This window comes from Ochotona princeps, chromosome 29 (genome assembly GCF_030435755.1).
Source record: "Ochotona princeps isolate mOchPri1 chromosome 29, mOchPri1.hap1, whole genome shotgun sequence".
NCBI lineage: Eukaryota > Metazoa > Chordata > Mammalia > Lagomorpha > Ochotonidae > Ochotona > Ochotona princeps.
In genome coordinates this window covers 13832613-13854662 of record NC_080860.1, presented here as the reverse complement: position 1 = coordinate 13854662, position 22050 = coordinate 13832613, and the positions used below count along the sequence as shown (strand labels likewise).

General features: G+C 53.2%; 2 protein-coding genes across 2 annotated transcripts; one reads left to right on the top strand and one right to left on the bottom strand.

Annotated features, from left to right (window-relative positions):
* Positions 1-713: 713 nt before the first annotated feature.
* On the bottom strand, positions 714-4727 carry CRYBA4 (crystallin beta A4). Its single transcript, XM_004591947.2, has 6 exons — positions 4619-4727; positions 4079-4129; positions 3653-3771; positions 2016-2157; positions 1604-1746; positions 714-903 (listed from the first exon to the last, which is right to left on the bottom strand). The coding sequence occupies exons 1-6, from the start codon at positions 4637-4639 to the stop codon at positions 756-758; spliced, it is 624 nt and encodes a 207-aa protein (XP_004592004.2). The 5' UTR covers positions 4640-4727; the 3' UTR covers positions 714-755.
* A 1562-nt stretch (positions 4728-6289) lies between these two features.
* CRYBB1 (crystallin beta B1) lies at positions 6290-20894 on the top strand. Its single transcript, XM_004591946.4, has 6 exons — positions 6290-6428; positions 9194-9376; positions 11374-11492; positions 14703-14835; positions 18511-18653; positions 20630-20894. The coding sequence occupies exons 2-6, from the start codon at positions 9203-9205 to the stop codon at positions 20811-20813; spliced, it is 753 nt and encodes a 250-aa protein (XP_004592003.2). The 5' UTR covers positions 6290-6428; positions 9194-9202; the 3' UTR covers positions 20814-20894.
* Positions 20895-22050: the final 1156 nt, after the last annotated feature.

Sequence of the window (22050 nt, the reverse complement as noted above, 5' to 3'; positions counted from 1 at the left end):
GAGCCGGATGGGAAGTGGGGCTGCCAGGACCAGAACAAACACTGCTATGGGATCCTGGCACTTTCAAGGAGAGTACTTTAGCTGTTAGGCTACCATGCTGGGCCCCTCAATTCATTTCAGACATCTCCTCTGATGTGGTGGGCTGAACTGTCATTAGCTGTAAAATATATAGAAGATTTCAAGGCATTTGGAATTTATCTAACACACCTTTATATCACTCAGGAATGGGAAGAAAAAGTTGTAGGAGAAGCCAGAAACTTCTGGAAATGATAATGAAGATACACCAAGTCAAAATTTGTCAGAGGCAGCTAAAGCTGTGCTTGGAGGGAAATTTGTAGCTGTATGTGACTACTTCGGGGAATAAGAGAGTGCAGGAAAGAGAGAATTCTAGAATTAATGACCTTTAATTACTTTAAAAAGCTAGAAAACTAAGAGCAAGCTAAATCTGAAGAAAAGAGAAGGAAATATGAAAGTTAAAAGCGAAAAAAAAATGGAAATAAAATACAAATGGTAGAGGGGGAAAAGTATACTGTTAAAAACAGATTCTTGGAAAAGATGATAAAGAACCACCCCCCCCCCAAAAAAAAGGACAACTAAGAGTAGACCATCTTGTCTTTATTACCGAGTGTTCTGTGCTGTGCTTGGACCAGCTCGCAAGGGAGAGGTGCTGAGTTCACGCAGGGGACCAGCAGAGAGGCCAGATCAGAGAGCTGCTTGGCTCCAGCCCAGCATGCACACACCTCCGCCACCTCCGCTCACTGCTGGATCCTGCGGACACTCTGCACCTGGAAGGTCTGGGCGTGAGAGCCCCACTCTCGGAAATGCTTGTAGTCGCCCGAGTGGTGGTCACACTCCAGCACGTACTGAAAACCCCGGTAGCCAGGGTACTGGGAGCACACCCAGCTGCAGCAGGAGAGACAGGCAGTTGTTAGGCACGCGGTCTACCAACTAGGGACAAAGCAGCTCAAGCCACAAGCACACCCCAGACAGCCCAGCCTTCCTCAGTGCCCCATCCTGTCCCCTGTGACCTGCTTCAGCTCCTGCTACTCCTTCTGCCAGTAACACCCTTCCAGGCACTGTTGTTGGCCAGGTTGTACCTGTCCTTCAGGTCCTGGTTGGGTCACCCCTTCACGAGCACCTCCCCCACCACCCCCATATCTGCTCCTAAACTTTCTCCACCTGTTTCTCTATGGCCAAGCTGTCAGATTACCCTCTTCCGGCCTCACAGACTGTCACCCCTTCCTTTCTCAGACAACGAGGAAATGGGGTTGTCACTAACAATGAGCACATGACCTCATTCCTGTGGGCACGGTGATGAGTTCAGAATGGAGTGCCTGACCCATGTTGAACCCACAAGAGCCTGAAATCTTTGCTGGAACCCTAAAAAGGGGAAACTTCCCCCTACTGGCCTTGAAGCTGCCACCTTGGTTTGTGCATTGTAAAAATGTAGCTATCCCGAGGCAGGCTCCTGCATCCAGCTGTGCCTGACGGCATTCCAGATGCCAATCGATATCCTTCAGGCTTCAACTGGGCTTCTGGCCATTGCAACCCCACAGTGGGCATCACACAAAAGCCACACAGGCAGATCCTATGGGGTACGTACGCGCCGGAGTGAACATGGAAGGAGCCCACCTCGTTGCTATCCCATCCCATGGCCTGGAGGGAGGGATAGTCATCACTCAGCTCTCCTTTCCTGCCCAGGAAGTTCTCATGTTCAAAGATGGTCAGCCTAGAGTCACGGTGGTTCTGCAGGTGCAGGGAGCAGCCTAGGTCACCAGGTGCTGAGGTGGGAACCCCTGCAGGCCACCACACACACACACACACACACACACACACACCGCCCACCCAGCGTCTTTGTCCCCCACACCTTCTTTCTTTTGTGGACCCACAGCCGCAGGAACCGCGACAACCAGCAGGCAGCCCTGCCTTCCCCCAGCGCTCATCTGCACATCTGGCTCCCACTGTGTCCACCGCAGGGACACCGGAGCTCCCTGGATCAGTAGAGGAGGACTCACCGCACAGGCCACTGGGCGGAAGGAGCTAAGGCGCTCCGCGGGGTAGGCGGTGTTGCCACTCCAGGCGTCCCAGCAGGGGTATTCGCCCCGCTCCAGCACATACTGCTGCCCTTGGAAGCCGGCGTGCTCAAAACCCACCCACCTGAGGGAAAAGACAGAGCGTGAGAAGCAAGGTCCTCCTCCACCCCACCCTAGGAGTTGAAGCCCACGGGCGTCACTGGTGGGAGAGAGGAGGCGACTGTCCCTCCCGGGGTGGGAGGGCTTGCTTGTGCCTGGAGTCATTTGGGGTGTCCGGACTGGGGCAAGGGCCCGTGCACAGTCAAGCCGGCACTCCCCTTTGGAGCAACAGGTAGAGTCCTGGCTGCTCAACTTCCAATCCGAGGTTTCCCTCTGGCTGGACATGTGCCCAACACGAGCCACTGTCCCCACATGAGCCCCGTTTTTTTTTTTTTTCCCTGTACCAAGCGCAAGCTGAAAGAACATGTACCATGCTGTGAGACACATGAAAACCCTCCAAGGTGGTTAGATGGTACTCATAGGCACAGCATCAAGCACCTGCCTTTTGACCCACTTTCCAACTTTCTAGAACATTCTATTCAATATGGTAGTCACTGGTCCCAGGTGGTTAATTCATTAAATGTCAACATAAACTGATTAAGATTCAGTAGATTTTAACATTCAGTTCTTGGGACCAGCATTGCAGCACAGTGGACCAAGCTGACCCTTGGATGCCAGGATCCCATATCAGGACATCATATGAAATTCCAACTGCTCTGATTCCAATCTCGCTCCCTCCTACCGCACCTGGGAAAGCAGCAGAAGATGGCTCCAAGACCCTGGGTCCCCCAGCCACCCACATGAGAGATGGAGCTTCAAACTCCCGATTTCCTGGCCCAACTCTGGCCATTGCAGCCATTTGCAGAAGTGAACTAGCAGATGGAAGATCTCTCTCTCTCTCTCTTTCTGTCATGTTGCCTTTCAAATCCATCAAGAAATCTCTAAGATAAAAATAGTCTTTTAGTCATGCTTGCTACAGGTAGAATCCTCAGCGGTCACACGGCAAGGCATAGACTATTTCTACCTTTGCAGAAATGTTGGCTGAGGGGTGCTGGCTACACAGCTGAAATGTATTATTAGGGTGTCCTTCACATCTCATGATCCTCTCTCTCTCTGCTTCCCCAACCCCCCTCTCTCTTAACAAGAAGAAATCAGACATCATGCTTTGAGTCACAGCCAATAATATTTAGCACCTTTTTATGAAACATATAGCGTTTATTTTTACCTTCTAGTTTTGGCGAGTGCTGCTGGCTGTCGGTTTATGCTTAAGAAGGAAGGCTCAGAGCCAACAGTTGATTCTAAGGCTTTACACCTCACAGAGCTGCCAATCCCATCAGCGGAGGACCATGTGAATGGTGAGCCCTTACTATTGGGCAGTGCACAACCTACTCAACCGTACAGGCAGTCCTGGTTCCCTGACTCAGCACCTCAGTACCATCAGTGCCTGGGAAGACACAAGGCCACAGCACTCCTCTCCAGGTTCTTTCCTATCCCCACTCCTACTCCACCTCCTCCCCTTGGCATCCAGACAAGCCACCAACATTCGGTTACTCCCCCTGCCCCCCGCACTGGGGACTCACGCTCCACTCAGCACTTTGAGCGATCGGACAGTCTCAAAACCAAGCTCCAGCACACTGGGACACTCTGCGGTGAACTCGTGCCGCCTGCCCTGGAAGCCTTCTTCATCCCATACCACCACCTGCACCCAGAGGAGACAGAGGCACAAGTCAGAGTCCCGTGGGGGGCCCAGGGTTGGGGGTTTGGTGTGGAGAGTGCTGATGAAGCAGGGATGCCAACACAGGCACCTCCAATAACCAGGTGGATAAGAGAGATGAAGCTTTCTCGACTCTGGGCCTCAGTGGCACAGGCTATGAACTGGGCACTGATGACTCGGAGGGCTGATGAAAGCACTGAGTGGAGATGGATCAGAGGTGTCTGTCGGTGGGGACACCCCTCAGCATCCCCACCCTGCTCCCTGGACACACCCATCTCACGCATCTTCTTACCTTCCAGTGTCCTGCTGACTTGGTACACTGCAGGGTCATGTTGGCTGCTTCCTGCGGTGTAGGACAAGAAACACGGTCACCTCCTGCCCTCTCTCTTCTCCTTGATGCAAACGGCTGGATTGCAGGTGGGGACCAGCTGCGACCAGGCCAGGGGCACTGACCCTTTGCTACCTGTCCTGTCATCATCTCCCAAATTCCTCATTCCCAGTACCCTTGCCCCTGAGCTCAGCTCTGGTTACCATGGGAGAACTTGTTCTGTACCTGCCGCAAGTGGCTGCGTTACTCCAGCAAACGCCAAGTGCCCTAGGTCAAGGGTGGCTTTTACAGGCAACACTGAACCCCACAAGGATCCTGAGGGACCCCAAGGGTCACCTCGCTTGGCAATGAGGGTAGCAGGTGCCAGTCTGGCTCTATGAAGCTTGCAAGTCCTTGGTGAAGATGGAAGCTGATGTTCAAGATGCCCTGAGCTCCCCCACCTTCCCAGATGCTCGCTTCAAGCCTCGCTTTCACCTCCCCCTCTCCTCCAAAGCTGGGACTTACCGAGATGGGTCCAGAGAACATGTCAGAACGGCGACCCGCAGAGGTCAGGCTCTCTTATAGGCAGGGAGGGGAGAAGGGCCCCTGGGAGACAAAGTCCCGACTCAGCAAGTGAGCTGCAGACACAAAAGGCAGTCCCTGGCAGAAGCCCAGGGCAGAGGCGTCAGCAGCTCTGGCTTTAGCCACAGAGACGGCCAGAGGTGGCAGGTCTGCCTTAGTCAGCGCCACGAGGCTTCTCGTTCCAGCAAGGTGGCATGCTGCAGACGGAGTGTCCTCCTTGCTGTGCAACCCCGGGCAAGTCATCCCCACCCCACTCTTAGTCTCCTTCCTAGGAAAAAAAAAAAAACAGAGCATCTTGTTATTTGCTTTGAAACACATGCCCGCTATGGAATATTAAGATTTGGCAATTGTCTGTTCCTTGTCCCTTTCTCGTCCAGTTGGTCAGCTGGAGTAACTAAGGTGGACTGCATGGAGAAGGTGGCATTTAAAACAGGCTCTGAAGGGTAGAGAGATTTGTATAAAGATGTGAACAGTGGCAGGCAAAGCAAATTATGTGTGTGTGTGTGTGTGTAGGGGGCAGTGAGAACAAGAAAATGCTGGTAGCCCAGTCAGGCAGAAGCAAGGCAAGAGACGTGGGCTTGTGCCAAGGCCTGCAGGTGGTGAAGCCATGAGGTAGCGGGCACATCAAGGAGCCACTGGGTATGAATAGGTATTACGAACTGTGGTGTAACTGCCAGGTAGCCACAGCTTGGGAAATCCACCATGAGCAGCCTCTCCCAGCACCTGTCCCTCAGTCTGGCCTACGAGGCACAGTTCCAAGCTTAGGAAAAAGCCTGGCCAGGAGTCAAGGAACTTGCGGGGATACCAGTCCTTCCTGGGCAAACTGGAGGATAGCTGAGTTCCACATGGGACTCACATGGACCAGTCTGCTGTCAGGAGGGCTCTGTGTTGCTCTCTCTGGGCAGGACAGGGACCAGGAGTCTGAAGTTTTCCCAGCCAGCATCCCGGGTTTGAATCCTGCTTGGTAACTTCAAGTGTGTTCCTTCACCGCTAGGAGCCTCAGTTGGCTTGTTTGTAAAATGGGCACAGCACAGCAAATAGTGTGGTTCCAATCCAATGGATGGAAGAGCTCTCTTTCCTCTCTCCATCCATTGGTTCACTCTCCAATGGTCGAGGCTGGACCAGGCTAAAGGCAGGAGCTTCATCCAGTTTCCCACGTCGGAGGGCAGGGGTTCAAGCACTTGGACCATCTGTTGCTGCTTTCTCAGAGGCATTAGCAGGGAGCTGGATTGGACCCATACAGAATACCAGCACTGCAGATGACGGCCCAACCCCCTGTGCCGCAATACCAGCACCAGAGCATCGGGTTTTTTTGAGAGCTTGCGTACAGGTGTTAAAAACCTGGGACTCCCAACTCCTGCTTGATGATTGCGAGAAGTGGAGAGAATTCCAGAGATGCCACCCTCATGGCCGTGGATTGCTCCAAGGGGAAATCCTCCCTGGTTTCTGGCAGACAGCCCAATGCCGAGGGGGGACAGTGAGCTGCCCCCACTGACAGCCTGGCCTTGAAGTACAAGCCTGTGGGTGGCCCACACCACAGGCACCCTGGCCCCATTCCAGCAGTTCCGGCAGGTTCCTGACACCCCCACCTCTGAGCCAGCCTTGGCCCAAGATGAAAGACGGAAGGGGAGGCTGGGAGAGGACAGGGTGCCTGCTGGATGGAGCAGCAAAGGCGGGACTGGCCCTGGGCCAGGGAGATGCAGGAAGTGGACTCCCTGGGGGGCCCAGACCCCCAACAAAGAAGCAGGAGCTGGTAAGAATGTTCCTCCCACCTGCCTGGAATTGGTGGGCCCAGCTGAGCAGCTCCCCTGGGTCCCTCTGGCTGTTGAAGGCAGCTTTTCCAGCAGAGCCTCAGTCTCCCCAAGCGTGAAGTCTGGGGGCTGGACTGGATGTCTGTGACCTCTCGGCCAGTCTCCCCCTAGCCTTGGACTCCCTCTGCCAACCCTGCACCTGCTTTTGCTTATGGTCCAGCAGAGCCCTCCTTGGGGACATGATATTGCCTGTCCCACTGGATGCCACATCCCACGCTGGGTGCTGGAGCAGGGGGTGGAGGATCAGAGGAGATGGGGTCTGGGTGAGGCTCCAAGGCCGCTATCCCTGCATCCCCAGCCAAGCATCTGAGGTCAGATAATAGGGCAGGATGGGCCCAGCATGGGTACAAGACCACAGATCTAGGGTGTTCAACCCATGGGAGCAGGGTGACATCCCCAGATTCCATCTCTTTCCCTGTCCAGAAATAAGCAAGTCAGGCCAACAGCCCAGGCCAGGTTGAGTAAGGATGAGAAGCACAGACCCAAACCAGCGTGCCTCTGCCGTCCCCGGCCCGTGTGCCGCAGCTTGCCTCATTTGTGAAATGCCTGTGTTCCTGGAAACAGGCGGAGTTGACCGATGCGTTTGGAGCTGGATTCCACCCACGGTCCAGTTACACAAACTGGCCTTGACCTAGTCTTCCCCATCTACTAATTTTCTTGTTCTCTCAACAGCATCCAGCAAGGACGCTTAGGTCCACCTGGGAGCTGCTGCAGGTGCAGGACCCCCCTGCACAGAATGGCCAAGCCAGAATCCAAACCTAGACCCCCCACCCTGCCACCTGGAAACACCCCTTTGCCCTGTGCCAAGCTGGCAGCCAGCAGAAAGGACCCCCGAACTGGGTCGGAAGGTGAGGCGGCTGCTGGCCAGGTGCCGGCTGTGCGCTCTGGGCTCACAATGGAAAGTGCTGCTGTGTGCAGCCAAGGTCAGAGCCCCAGGCCATGCTGCCCGCCCCAGCCTGCTGAGCCAGCGCCCCCTTTGTGCCTCAGACTATAGGGCCTGGTGTCTGCCAGACTATAAAATGGGGGGTCGACCCCTAGGCACCCAGAGCGGCCGTCTGTCTACCTGCCTATCCTCCAGCAGGAAGTAGCAAGTCCCAGGTAAGAGTTTACTGAGCTGCTGCTCCCGCGGCTGCTGCCCAGAGCTGAGGGGGAGGAGGGGGATGCAGAGGGGAACTAGAGGGGATGCAACCCAGCAGCAGGAGAGAGAGAGAACAGAAAAGGGAGAGAGAGAAGGAGGGGTGTGCAGCACAGCAATGGAAAAGGCAGAGGAAGAGAAAGAAGGAAAGAGGGAGAAGGAGGGGGAATGAGACAGAGCCGGGGGAGGGGAAGTGGCAAGTGAGAGAGAGAGAGAGAGAGAGAGAGGCAGACAGAGGAAGAAGAAAGGGGGAGGAGGGGAAAGATGAGAAGGAGTCAGACAGATAGTAACAGAGAAGAGAGGTAAGCCTAATTACAGTGAGGGCAAGATACTGGGGGAACAGAGACACACAGGAGGCAACCAGGAGAGGAGCAGAGACAAGCAGAGCCGGGCAGGAGGAGGGGTAGGGGGGAGCCGGCGCACCCCCAGCCGCAGGAGTGTCTCCCAGGGAGGGGGTGGTGACTGCCAGCCCCAGATGTGGTCCAGATGTCTGTGGCCGATGGTGAGCAGCACATCCCACAGTGGCCGCAGGCTTTCCCGGGAGAGGCTGGAGGAGGGGTCTGCCAGGCCCAAGCAGCCCCTCCTAAAGGCAGCACCCTGGACCCTGGGGGGACCTCTGCACTTTCAGGAGCTTCACCATTCCTTGAGGGAGACGGGGGCAGGGGGCTTGGCTGTTTCATTCCGGAGACAAGATCAAGGCCAAACCCTCAAAGACATTTGATCTCACAGCAATGAGAAGCCACTGGAGCTGACCAGTGTCCTCCCCACCCACCGCCTACATGGTCACAGCCCTCCTGTTAGAGCCCAGGGTGCGTCCTCTGGGGGCCTCCTTCTTGCCCCAGTTCCAGGCTGGGCTTTGCACGTACTCCCCAGCCGCCAGACAGGGTCAAAAGGCAGCCATCTGGAGAAGAAGATCAGACAGGGTCAAAAGGTAGCCACCCAGGGAAGAAGACGGGGACCTGCGCTCCTTTGCTCTTCAGAAAAGCTGCTCACTGTGCCACACGTACGAGTGCAGCCGTGTTAGTGAGCTGCAAGGCCTTCTGTAACCCAGGTGTGGACCCACTTGCTAGAGGGGAAAGTGGAGGCCTCCCACCACATGTGGCCTGGGGTCGAGCACCCTTCCTCCCAGCAGCCTCAGGCTGCTTCAGGGGGCTGCTGTCAGCACTGTCACAGCTCTTCAAGGAGTTTACTCTTCACTACCGTTCACCTGTTAACTACCTGGGCAGGTGCAATGCAGGTGCACAGAAGAGCAAGAAGTGGGATGAAAAGCTGTAGGGGGCTCAGAAGGGACCCAGCGGGGTTGCCTGGGGTACCGGGAAGGGCATGGCTGGCAGAGAGAGGGTGTGGTGCAAAGTTTGAGGGAAACTATTCTGAAAGCACAAACAGGACCCAGGTAGGACATTGGAGGCTGGGAGGCTGGATGGCACGGGAAACCATGCAAGCATAGATGTATGAAGGGCACAGGCTGAGGCCCACGAGGAGAAGGTGGTGGGGAGCAGGGAAGTGAGGGAGCAGCCGGGTCTGCCACTGGGGACTCTTGCAGGCCCAGGCTTACTCTCCATACTTCTGCAGGCGGTGACCATGTCTCAGGCCATGAAGGCCACCGCCACGATGGCTGCGAACCCAGGGCCTGAAGCCAAAGGGAAAGGGGCCGCTCCCACAGGGCCGGCCCTGGGTTCTGGCCCTGCCCTGGCCCCAGCTTCCGGGCCCTTGCCCAGCACCAAAGCAGGAGAGCTACCTCCCGGGAGTTTCAAGGTAAGGGGCTGGATTCCTCCCCCGATTTCTCCTCCTGCTTCTCCTCTTTCTCCTCCTACTCTTTCTGCTCCTTGTCCTTCCCATCTTCTTTTCTGCTTTTCCATCTTAATCATCTTTTCCTCCCCTCCTCTGTCATTCCTTTCTTTTCCTTTTCCTCCTCCGTGGCTTCCTCCCCCCCCCCCCCACTGCCCTCCACTCCTTTCCAGAGGCAAATGTGCCCCAGTCATTCTGGAGAGCCAAGGAGCATGGCCACGCCTGGGAAGACAGGGTCCGCTCTGGACACCTGCTGGTCGGGTCAGATCAGCACCAGCGCTGGCCAAGAGGCCATCAGAATCTAGATACAAAAAGAGAATTCTCAAAAAGGAAGTGGGCAAGCTCAGCAGCATGAACCACAGGCAACAGGATGGCCATCAACCTTCCAGAAACTTGCTCCAAACAGCCCAGGCTGCAGGGACTCTCAGAGTGTCAGGGGTCTTGTCCTTTGGGGTTTGTCTTGGTTTTGACATTGAGGTTCCCAGATCTAGGTCATTTTGTAACCTTTGGTTCCTAATATGTTGTTGTGTGGACCATGGGCAACTGGCTTTTATTTATACCGTTACTGCTTAATCATTACTTTTGATGCTGTATTTACTTTTTTTTTTCTCTGAAAGCCAGAGAAACAAAGATAATCAGAAACGAAAAACTGGGAGTCGGGAACTCCATCCGAGTCTCGCATGGGAGTGGTGGACATGCAACAAACTCAGCTATCCCCTGCTGCCTCCCAGGGTGCCCATTAGCAGGAAGTTGAAGTCAGGAGAAAAGTTGAGACTTAACCCAGACACCCCGAAGTGCATTGTAGGCACCCCCAAGCAGCGTCTTTACCACTGAGCATGAGTCCGGGATGATGCAGCAACTACCATCTGAATACATGGATGCTGCAAAAAGGGCCTGGGAGGTGCGGGGTGAGGAGCGTTGGGGCCGTTGGTGAAGCTGCCACTTAGCTACTTCCCCTCTCTGAGGGCAGGTTCAAGTCCTAGGCACTAACTCATGCCGGGAGGCAGCAGTGATAACTCAAGGGCTTGGCTCCCTGGCACCTGCACGGAAGAACCCAGATGGAGTTCCTGGCTCCTGGCTTCAGCCGGCCTCAGTCCTGGCTGTTGCAGACATTTGGGGAGTGAATCAGCAGATAGAATCTCTCTCTCTCTCTCTCTCTTCCTTTACCTTTCAAATAAACTTTTTTTTTTTTAAAAAAAAAAGCACATTAACACATGAAATTAAGAGAGAACTGTATTTGAGTGCAAACGTGTTGAGATCCATGACTAGTTTTTTTTTTTTTTCCCATAATATACATTTATTTGGGTAAATTTTCTTAAGGGCTCTATAAAAGTCAGGACTTGTTTAAAAAAAAAAATCCTCTGGTTATCCCTGAAGTGCCCTCCAGGAGCCCTACAGCTTCCTCTCAGTTCCAAATCATCGTCACTCTGACCACATTTCCATCATCTGCCGGTTTCTTCTGGATACAAGCGCGAGTGCTAGGCCTTTAGACGCATGTGTTTTTATAACTGACAGGCATAGGCTGAGTGTGATTATTCTCATCTTTCCTTTATTTCTTTAAAGAGACTGATTTATTGATTGGTTTGAACAGTAGAGTGACAGAGACAGAGATATTCCAGCGATTGCTTCACTCCCCCAGATATCCGCAGGAACCAGGGCTGTGCGAGACTGAAGCCAGGAGGTGCAGACGCCTACCTGGGTGTCCCATGGGAACGGCAGGGGTCCAAGCCTTTGGGACGCTTTCTGTTGTCCTCCCAGGTGCCTTAGCAGGGAGCTGAATCACAACCAAAGCCCCCAGGACTGGAATCATAGCTCAGAAATGGGAATGGGAAGGCTTACCCCACTGCACCTCAAGGCCAGCCCCTTTGGCCTGGGGACTCTGCTACTGGAAAAAGCTTCTCCCTGCCTACCGGTCTCACTCTCTGCCCCCACCCCGGGCTTGGTGGGGGGCTTCTCTCCTACAGCTGGTGGTCTTCGAGCAAGAGAACTTCCAGGGCCGCCGGGTGGAATTTTCAGCAGAGTGTGTGAACTTGGGAGACCGTGGCTTTGACCGAGTGCGCAGCCTCATTGTCACCTCGGGACCGTGAGTGTGGGGCAAGGGAGGGGCTCTCCCACGGTTGCTGGGACAACATCATACCCCCAGGGTGGCTGCTGTGTGCCTGCCGGTCCATGAAGGAGTTCCAACCCCTGCCCATTTTACAGATGGTAAAAGCAAGACTCAGAGATGTAATCAGATTAGCATAAGGCAACAGCATCAGTGAATTCCAGTTCTCTTGCTGTAAAGCTGCTTTTGCTGAGCCTTCCCCTATCGCAGAGGGCAGGTGGAGACCCAGGAGCTCCCTTCCTTTCATCTCTGCACCCTTGAGCATCTGATCTACCTGTTTCCTCAGCAGCTTGAATTTCCCCGCTCCCCCACCACTAACACTCCTAGGATCACTGGAGGCCTCTAGTGGGGAGGGGCTTTGCAGATTCCTGGTGGGCAGCTAGCCTTGGCAGGTGACTGGGTTGCCTCTTTACCCTCCCTCTGGCCCTTGAATTTAGCTAAGTCAACCTGGTCCAGAGTTGGCTCTAGGGAACGGGGCTGGGGGATGCAGGGAGCGGTAGTTCTACCTCCTGCACCCCCACCCTCCAGTTGTGGCCAACACAATCTTACCTCCACCCTCAGTCCCCAAACTCAGCTGAGAACAGAAACTACCGGATGTGGCCAGATGGGTTTTCAGGCTTTTTTCGGTGCTGCTGACTCAAACCTAGAGTATTTCTCCTCCAACAAAAATGCAGCTGCTTTCTGGTGTGTGTGTACTCTGGGGCCATGCCCAGTGCGGGTAGGAAAAGGGCCTGTGAGGCAGGGGCTGAGGATTTGTCAGGGCGGGCAGGGCTGTGGGCGAACGTGAATGATGGGGTAGGTAGTGGGCAGGGCTGGTCCGGAGGAGCCGCACAGCCCACAAGGGCTGGCGGGAGGATGGGGACAGAGGAGGGCCCAGGAGCCACGCCAGTCTGAAACCCAGAAACCCTTAGTCTGACACCTGACACCATCCTGTGACTCTCCACTAGGGCCCTAACCCTCCCTGAGGCTATTTCCACATCTGTAAATGTAAATGCCTATTCTCTCTCTCTCTCTCTCTCTCTCTCTCTCTCTCTCTCTCTCTCTCTCTCTCTCTCTCTCTTTCTCTCCTCTTTCTCTCTCCTCTTTCTCTCTCCCCACCCCCTTCTCTCTCTCTTTGCTCCTGGGCTCAGAGAAGCCACTAAGGAATGAGGGAAAACACAAATACTAAAAATTGCTCACCATGTAATAATAACCATCACCCCTTACTAGCCAGGGTTCCTGAAGAAGACAATAGGTGACCAGACCCCATCAGCATCCATCTTTCTGTGAGCTCAGGTCTCCAGCGGTGTCCCCTCCTGAGACACTGGTGATCTGGCTGACTCTGGATTAGAGCTGACCTGGGCATGCCTTTTAGGCCCCCATCATCATCTTCTGACAAGGCAGTCACAACCACTTCCTCTTTTTCATGGAAACTTCATCAGCCTGACTGCCCTAACTCACACAGCAGATAAAGGGTGAGTGAGGATTAGCACGTAGGACTGTCTGCTTCCATGATCCATGCTCTTGACTCGTACATGACGCCATCTTCCAAGGCTCGCTTCCCACCCATTCATGCATATAGCCACCTTTCATCACACGTCTACGTACCTGTCCATTTATCCATGCATGGATCCGCTCACCCAACCACCTTCCTTACATCTATTATATGTCTACTGTATCTCTCCCTTCTCTTCCCCATTCAGTCACTCAGCTATCTACCCATATATTCTTCTACCTATATATTCTGCCCACTACCTACCACATCATTCACATGCTATCCACATGCCCATCCACTCAGCAACTATTCTCCCACTCATTCACCCATCATCCTCCCACCCAGCCATCCACCCATCCACTACCTATCTGTCCACCTACCCTTCCATCCATCCATCCATCCATCCATCCACCTACTCATCCATCCATCAGTCCACCTACCCATTGTCCACCCACCCATCCGTCCATCCATCTGTCCGTCATCCATCCAGCCAGCCTTCCTCCCATGTATTCTTTTCTCTTCTACTTCAGACCTCACACAGCTGATGCAAATCCATCTCTACTCTGCAACTATGAGTCTGTCTCTCAAATTCTGCCACTCCAATGTGGTTGACCCAAGCTTCCCTCCCATTTCCTGGTGGGCAGGGAGAGAAGTTTCCAGGAGCCCCTAGGGACCTGAGGCTAGTGCCATTGTCTGAGAACACCAGAGCACACACAGAGCAAAGTTCAAGGGGCCCCTTAGCCTCCACCTTCCCCTCTGTGATATGGAGGTCACCTTAGCCTCTCTAACTCAAGCTCATGCCCCATGCCCGAATCTGGCTCTAGCAAAGCCAGAAAGAGCCCTCATTGGGCTTCTAGCTTCTAGTTAGTCCTTGCAAAAGGCTGAGTGCAATCCTATGCACCATCACATCTCGTTCTTGCAGGTGCATGCTTCTATGATTCCCCTCCAGCTACCCCGTACCTGTTACTGAGTAGGTCCTGATGCTGGCCCAGTCTTGATCTGGTGTCTGACTCAAGCACCTGCCTCAAATATTCCCTCACCTCACCTCTGTTCCTCTGGAACCATGGTTTACTTAATAAGTGTCATTGAAAAGGATTCGCTTTTTGAACACAAATAAAGCATATCCCTTTATAAATGGAAAGCCGAGGGCACCCCTCCACATGCCCCCATACCCACTGCAGAAAGTAAAAGTCCCCATGAGAACTTAATCTAAGGAACACAAAATGCACCCCTGTGATCTCATTGCCTGCTTAAGGTTCTGGACCTGTGTCCTGTTTCTTCTTGTGTTACAAAGACAGAGATTAGTAAGCGTTAAAGTCACCTTGACATCAAGCCGAGCGCCCGCCCCCCCCCCCAGCTGTAACTAAACTTCAAAGCCACGTTTCTCTGCATGTTCCACGGCCTCGGGGCCTTGGAACGGTGGAAGCATTAGTGCAGTCTACTTCTGCGGACACAGTTTGCTCAGGTAATTACATGCATGATCTCATTCCATCCTTGGCGAGTTCCAAGAAGATAGGTTGGTGATTGCCAGTGAAGTCCCTTGTGCTGAGAGGAGCCCCACAGGCAGGCAGTGATACAGCCTAGCATTAAGCCCTGGCCATGCCAAGCCCACTCTGGACTTCGTTCCTGACCTCAGAGCAAGGGGGCTGGGGAGGCCGGGGAAGCCGCTGAGGGACTTCTGCTAATGACGGCTTTGTGGTCCTTGCTCCCCACAGCTGGGTCGCCTTTGAGCAGTCCAACTTCCGCGGGGAGATGTTCGTGTTGGAAAAGGGCGAGTACCCTCGCTGGGACACCTGGTCCAGCAGCTACCGTAGTGACCGCCTCATGTCCTTCCGGCCCATCAAGATGGTGAGCGGCTCTGGGGCCAGTGGCAAGGACGGGCACTGGACCACAAGCAAGGAAGGATGCCGGATGGGAGGCATGGTGACCTTGAAGGCATCCCAAGGACAGGAAGTTCTCATGTTCATCACTGGGGCATTCAGCCCTGCACTGGGAGCCCTGGTTTACCCTGGGCACAGGATAAACCACAAACCAACGTTTTCCCCTTCCTGCTGTCAGGGGAGTGGCCTCAACCTCCTGGGCATTAGGAACAGAAATTGCAGCGCCTGCCTTAACTCTCTTGGAAGAAAGGTTCAGATCCCCAGCTGCAAGCAACATCCTTGCAGTGGATTTTCAAAACCCCACAGCCCATCCACACATCAAGCAGGCGGGCTGCACTGTGTGCAGTGACTAAAACAGGGTATTGCCAATTGCTATAGAAAACCCGCTTGGGCTTTTTGATCATCGGACACAGCTTAATCCACTTCATTCACTCATTGTAATGTTTTGCTAAAGTCAAGTCAAGGTGAGAGAGATGGGGCTAGAGCTATCCTTAGGGAACTCAAAGGCTTTCCAGAATTATGAATTGATTGTGAGTCATGAGCTAGTCACAGCTTAGTCACCCAATGGTATAGCCTCTGCTGGCCACCAACTTTTTTTTTTTTTCAAAAACACCAATTTTATTTTTACTTGAAAGGCAGTGTAACAGACAGAAGGTAAGACAGAGATCTTCTATGTACTGGTTCACTCCCCAGATGGTCACAGGAGCTTCTTCCAGGACCCACACATGGGTGCAGGGGCCCAAGAACTTGAGTCATCCTCCACTGCTTTCCCAGGCTATAAGCAAGGAGCTAGATGGGTAGTGGAGCAGCCGGGACTAGAACTGGTGCCCATAGGGGATGCCAGTGCTGCAAGGAGGATGATTAACCAGTTGAGCCACCATGAGCATTGGTCCCAGCCACCAACTTTTGTCTGCCACAATGGGAAGATTCATGCAGAATCTTTTTTCTTTTTTAAAGATCGATTTATTTATTAGCAATGCAGAATGACAGAGAAAGAGATCTTTTTCACTCCCAATGGTAACAGCAGCGTTCCCTCCTCCCTCCCAACCCTTCCTGCTAGGAAGTTTGAAGGAATAAGACAAAAATCAGAGCATCCCTTCCTTCAGCCAAGCACCCACTACGTATGGGTTGGCCTGCACCTGCTTGCGGTGATCAAACACCTAGTCAAGGAGATCAATCTATAAATGCAGAGCAGGCTGTGTGCTGCACAGGGGCTGCACAGTCTTGTGAGGAAATCAGAAAGAGGGTGACCTAGGGGCTGGGCTGCTGAGGGGGAGCGTGGGCAGGGAAGGAGTGGTCAGCCCCATGAAGAGAGGGCAGAACAGGATGTGCCAAGGACATGCTGGGTGTGACCAAGAACATGGAAAGTGGCTGGTACCACTGCAGAGCGAGGGAATGAGACAGACAGGCACGACAGTGGGGATGGATAGCAGCTGGGTCTACAGGCTCCCCTAGGCCTCCCCCAAAGGAGTTTGTTCTGACTACACCCAAGCAGGGAGCCACTGACTGGCTTCACTTCCCTGAGATGCTCAAGGTTGTGACAGTGATGAATGGTAGTTCTTACCACTGCGCTCCTAAGTCTACCTCCCACCGTGCACACAGCCTCTTGCACCCTGGTCACATGGACAGTCGTTCTTGGATACCATCATCACACATATCCCAACCCCCAGCCCCTGCTGTGCTCAGCAATTTCCCCTTGAGCCATCTCTTCTTAGCTTTCCAAACCCCTTCTTCCCCTCCAAGGCCCCTCACGAATGTCACTTCTTCCATAAAGCCTTCAAAGGTCTACTTCCCTTCCCTTTGAGGAACCAGCCCCTTCTTGGTTTCCTGGAGTGTTCCCAGAGGGATGCATGCACCTGCAGCATGGGCTCCTCCTCTTTCTACGGATGAGTAGTACCCCTATTCCTGAGCCCTATTTTCTGAGCACCTGTTACCCACTGGGGGAGTTACATGCCTTTTATGCATTTTTTTCATGATTTCTTTTTATTGGCTTGAAAGGCACAGTTACAGAGAGAGAGAGAGAGATCTCCCACCCACTGCTTTACTCCCCAAATAGTCACAATAGCTATAGCTGGAGCAGTTGCAAGCCAGGAGGCAGGAGGTTTTTCCAGGTGTCCCCTGAGGGTGGCAGGACCCAGGCACTTAGGGCATCTTCCAAGGTGCATTCGCGGGGAGCCAGATCAGAACTGGAGCAGCCAGGATTTGAACAGGGACTGTAGGCAGCCCTATATGGGAAACTGGGGTCACAGGCAGCGGCTTTACCAGATACGTCACTGCACTGACTCCCTTTTGTGTAATTTTTACAGCAGTCCCAAGGGGCTGAGGTGATCACAGTACGAACATTAATGACAGGGACAGCGCAGTTCAGAAGTGGAGGGCTTTGGGCCATATGGGCACTGAGTGGTGGGGCTGGCATTCAAACGCAGGTGCGCATGACACCAGTGGCATTCGTCATGATTTCCCGCCTTCTCGGTGACCCTTGCCTTTCAATCCCGGCTATCGCAATTCAGGATTGCTTTCTAGAAGTTGGAGGATCCTTGCCCCCGAAACCGCAGGTCAACTTACAAAACCAGATGTGCAATCCTGAAGCAAATCATGTGCCCAAGTTCAAGGGTGGGTGTGTTCCAAAGCCATCCTGAATGGAGAGGTTTGTCAGTCATAGTGCTCTGGGGCCGCTGGAAGCCCATTGCACAAATGACCAGCTGGAAGCACAGCAGGGCAGGGTCACCACACCAAGGACACCAGTGTGTGAATGCCAGAGGCTGTTCTGAATCCAGAACACATTCCATCAGGTCCCATGGTACTCTAAAGGTCAGTCCATCCCTTGCTTTGATTCAGGTTGCAAGAAGTACTTACACAAGAGCAGTTAGTGAAGTGCTGGAAGGCCGTGTACCCCCGAAAGCTGCTACCCTTGCTGGCTGTGTGACATTGACCACGAACATTGACCTCTTCGAGCCTCTGCACCACACCCCCCCGACCATTGCCCTAACAATTGTTGCATCCAACCTGAGCCCTCTCCCCAAGAAATGCAGCCCAGACAACTCTGCAAAGCAACAAAGTTTGCTGAGGACCAAAGTTTGTAAACAGACCAACCAGCTGGGGTCAGCTCTCCTTTCCTTCAGAGAGTGACCCCAAGGTGAGGATTACAAGGGTGTTTATAGGATGGGTAAGTTAGGCAGCTGTGGGAACCAGTTGAGTTGGGCAGCCATGGGAGGCAGCCATGGGAACCAGGGTTACTGGCAAGGCATGTTGCACCTTGTGCTTTGGTCCAAAAAACAGGACTGGGAAAGCACTTTATGCAGAAGCAAAAAAAGGGAGCAGGTGAGTGACCTTCTGCAGGTCTGAACCAAAGTGACTCATTTGGTGACTGGATTCCATACAATCACACACCTGGCATTTGGAACTGTTGCTGTGTTTGTGTGCCTGGCAGCATGCTCCATGCTCTGTGCCAGTCAATTCAGGTCATTATCATCTCAGCATGAAGTGGTGGACTCTGACCCCTTTTCACAGATGATGACGTCCGGAAAGTGTCCCCCAAACCTCCTGGGAGTATTCTCTTTGCACTCCCAGGAGACCCCGACAAGCTGCCTCTGTCTGCCCCACCCCCCGTGTCCCACTCCTAATCCCACCTCTCCTTCCCCAGGACTCCGAGGAGCACAAGATCTGTCTGTTCGAAAGTGCCAACTTCAAAGGCAACACCATGGAGATCCAGGAAGATGACGTGCCCAGCCTCTGGGTCTACGGCTTCTGTGACCGCGTGGGCAGCGTGAAGGTCTCCAGTGGAACGTAAGTCCCCATCCCCTGCTTCAAGTACACGTGTCCAGACCTGGAGGCTGCCCCCACTTCTTTCACCTTACAGGTTGCCATCCCTAGCTTCTCTCAAATCCTCCTGGGGCTGGCACCTGAAATACCCTCCGCAGAGCTGTGTCCTCCATTCAGGCAGTCTATGTGAGGACAGAGCGTGGGCCAGCCCCACCAAAGTGCTGAGGAACCTGGCAGGTGATGGGGCGAGGGGACAGGGCACCTGTCTGCATCTCAGTGTTGCCACCTGGACCATTAGGCACAGTGGGCTCTGATCCACTCTCCACTCCCACTAATCAGCTTTCCTACGCAGAGCCGCCTGGCCCTGTATACTGCCAAAACAGGAGGAAAAGGCAGGATGCCCACCGGAGACCACTGTATCCCCTCCAAATAGCCATGCCAGGGTTCACCGTCCTCATCTTGACCCCTTCTGTCTCTACAGCCCAGGCTGGTGCTGAAGTTCTCCATGTGTCAAGGCACTGGCTTCTATCTTGCTTCTCTCCCATTTCCTGAAGCCTGTATTTCTACTCTTTAAGTCATCATGGATCTGCCAGGCTCCTGCCTCTGACTGGCAGGGGAGCTTCCTCTGGCTGGCAGGGGAGCCCCAGGCACACCTGTGAGATGGTGTCTAGCCAGGCTAACGGACACAGGGGGCCCCAGCAGGTGTTCATGCTGCAGGAGGTCAGAGGAGGAAGGGAGGTCTCTAGGACGTATGTGTGTGTGTGTGTGTGTGTGCGCGCGCGCGTGCATGCCTGGGACAGCAGGCAGCTCCAAGGGTTATTTCAAGAGGCTGGAGCTTCAATCAGGCTTTGAAAGATGGGAAAGGGGTCTGGCTCAAACCCAGAAAGACCCCCAAGAAAGGAGGAATGAATCGCTGACATGGACAACTGTCCTGAGTGGTGTGTGTGTGTGTGTGTGTGTGTGTGTGTGTGTGTGTGTGTGTAGACTGCTAACCGGTATCCATGAAGAGTTAGGGAAACTTTCTAACAGGTGGATCCACTGCTGTGCCACTATACAGACAGTAAACAGGTCCTGGCAGCTCAGCTACCTGGATTCTCACAGCCAGTAAGCGGAAGAGCTAAGACTCGATCCTAGAACAGCATTTACAGTGATTACACATGAATCCATTCACACGCAAAGAGCATCCAATTTTTGGAAACAAATGGACTCCTTGCTAACCAATTGGAAAGCACCACCTTTGCTCCCTTGGGCTCCATTCTTCTCTGCATTCTTGGATCCCCACACTCGCTGGGATATGTATCAGTCTTGCTACCCCGTGTAAGGCCATGCACTCAGCAAACAGCTGAAGTGCAATTTTCCTTTGCTGCCTCCCTTCCCTCGCCACCCCCAAAGCATTCTTGATAAACCAGGCACAGTGTTGGACCCATTCCTCAGGTTGGAAACTAAGGCCTCTAAGGTGAGTGCACATAGCAAGTAAGAAGGGGTTCATTCAGAGCAAAAGAGCCCCAGGTGGCCCACACCCAGGTCCCCAGAGGTGAGCTATGGAGAGGAGACTGCTGGGATCCGTCGGGTTCTTGCTCTAATGAAGTCCCCGAGGCAGGCTGCTTTAGAAAGAAGACAATTTGACTTGGCCTCATGGTTCTAAAGGCTCAGACTCCCAAGATCACACGGGTCCAGTGGGTTCAGTCTCTGCTGATGGCAGGGTCCCCAAGGCTCAGGGCACACGGCAGAAGAGGAGGAGGAGCTCATGTCTGGCTCTTCTTACTCAGTTACAGAGGCTCCACCCTCATGACTTAGTCCAATCTCATTACTTTCCCCCGGGGGTCCCACCATTAACACTGCAACTGCCTCAAATGGGCACCCTGTTAGTCCCATTAGCATGAGGTTTCAGGGACTGCTGTCATGGGAGACAAACCTACAAAGTACAGCAACGGGAGAACCAGCTGGTCCCCCCAGACATGGGTCCAGGAGTAAGGATGTCCTTCTTGTTTTCCTGCCAGATGGGTTGGCTATCAATATCCTGGCTACCGTGGGTACCAGTACCTCTTGGAACCTGGTGACTTCCGGCACTGGAACGAGTGGGGGGCCTTCCAGCCACAGATGCAGGCTGTGCGCCGCCTGCGTGACAGACAATGGCACCGAGAGGGCTGTTTCCCTGTCCTGGCCGCTGAGCCCCCACAGTGAACCCAGGAGCAGCTCCACTTTCTGAACCCGCCCCCTCCCAGGCTCCATGTCCCCACCATTCCCATGCAAATAAAAATCCCTAAGCTACGATGTCTCTTGGTTCTATGAATAGATGTGTGCATGGAGTGATTTGTTTAGTCTTCAACATTGTAACAGTAACAATGCAAAGGGCTTTTCAAAGTTATTTTGTTTTTCCTTTGAAAGAAAGATAACTCATCTCTACTGTTGCCCACACAGGGTGGGACCAACCCTTAGCCAGTCTGGAAACTAACCCAGGTCTCCTATCTATAAATGGCAGAGACCCACTCCTTGAGTTACCACCATTGCCGCTCAGGGCCTACATGAGCAGAAGGCTGCAATTAGGAACAAAGCCAGGACGTCAAACCCAAGATTACAGATGTCCCAAGCAGGTGGCAACTTCAACACTTTATCCCATGCCCACCCAGGCAAAGTTCTGATCTACACTATTCTAGATGATCTTTCAGACAAGCCTGGGAGGTTGATGTTCAACCTATTCCCGTGGAGGCTCAGAGAGGGGAAGTGACTCACCCGAGACCACAGAGCTAGTCTCTATAGACTTGAACCCAAAGAGATGAGTTCAGAGCTTGCACTACATTCTCAAACTCACGCTGTGCACACCACAGTCTGGATATTTTTGTCACATCTGCACACCACCTGGTCTGGTTTTAACTTCGTATTTGTCTTTAAATAGACTTACTATTGTGCACTTCCTCCATTGGTTTGTAAATGACCCTTTGTTGCACCGTACAAAGTAGAAAATCAGTATCAATCAGTCATCCAACAAGCATATACTCCAGTTAAATCTATCAGTCAAATACATCAAAAGGAAAGGAAGCCAAGCTCTCTGTGGATGCTACTGCCCTAAGCAGACTTGGAGTCTGCAGTCATCGTCAGGGAAAAGCGTGGAAGAGGGATACACAGCTCCTTGTTTTAACAAAGATTGAAAATAGCGTTGTTTTCCTGTATCTGACTCGGTGTTACTTATTTCCTTTCAAGATTTGTCCACTTTATTTGAAAGAGTTACACAGAGGGAGCCAAGAGGGAAAGAAAAAGCAACTTCTATGCACTGATCCACTGCCTCAAACGCCTGTAACAGGCGAGCTGAAACCAGGAGCCAGGAACTCATATGGATTTCCTACTTGGGTAGCAAGGGTCCAAAGACCTGGGTTATCTTTTGCTGCCTTCCCAGGTGCATTAACAGGGAGCTATTTCAGAA

What these genes read in the sequence shown, in the direction of transcription:
- CRYBA4 (XM_004591947.2), bottom strand. Translation starts at nt 4,639, where the DNA reads ATGTTCTCTGGACCCATCTCG. An exon ending in TGTTCTCTGGACCCATCTCG is followed by an intron (nt 4,130 to 4,618) that starts GTAAGTCCCAGC and finishes CCTACACCGCAG; the next exon opens with GAAGCAGCCAACATGACCCT. An exon ending in AGTCAGCAGGACACTGGAAG is followed by an intron (nt 3,772 to 4,078) that starts GTAAGAAGATGC and finishes CTCTGGGTGCAG; the next exon opens with GTGGTGGTATGGGATGAAGA.
- CRYBB1 (XM_004591946.4), top strand. Translation starts at nt 9,203, where the DNA reads ATGTCTCAGGCCATGAAGGCCACCGCCACGATGGCTGCGAACCCAGGG. An exon ending in TACCTCCCGGGAGTTTCAAG is followed by an intron (nt 9,377 to 11,373) that starts GTAAGGGGCTGG and finishes TCTCTCCTACAG; the next exon opens with CTGGTGGTCTTCGAGCAAGA. An exon ending in CCTTCCGGCCCATCAAGATG is followed by an intron (nt 14,836 to 18,510) that starts GTGAGCGGCTCT and finishes CTCCTTCCCCAG; the next exon opens with GACTCCGAGGAGCACAAGAT.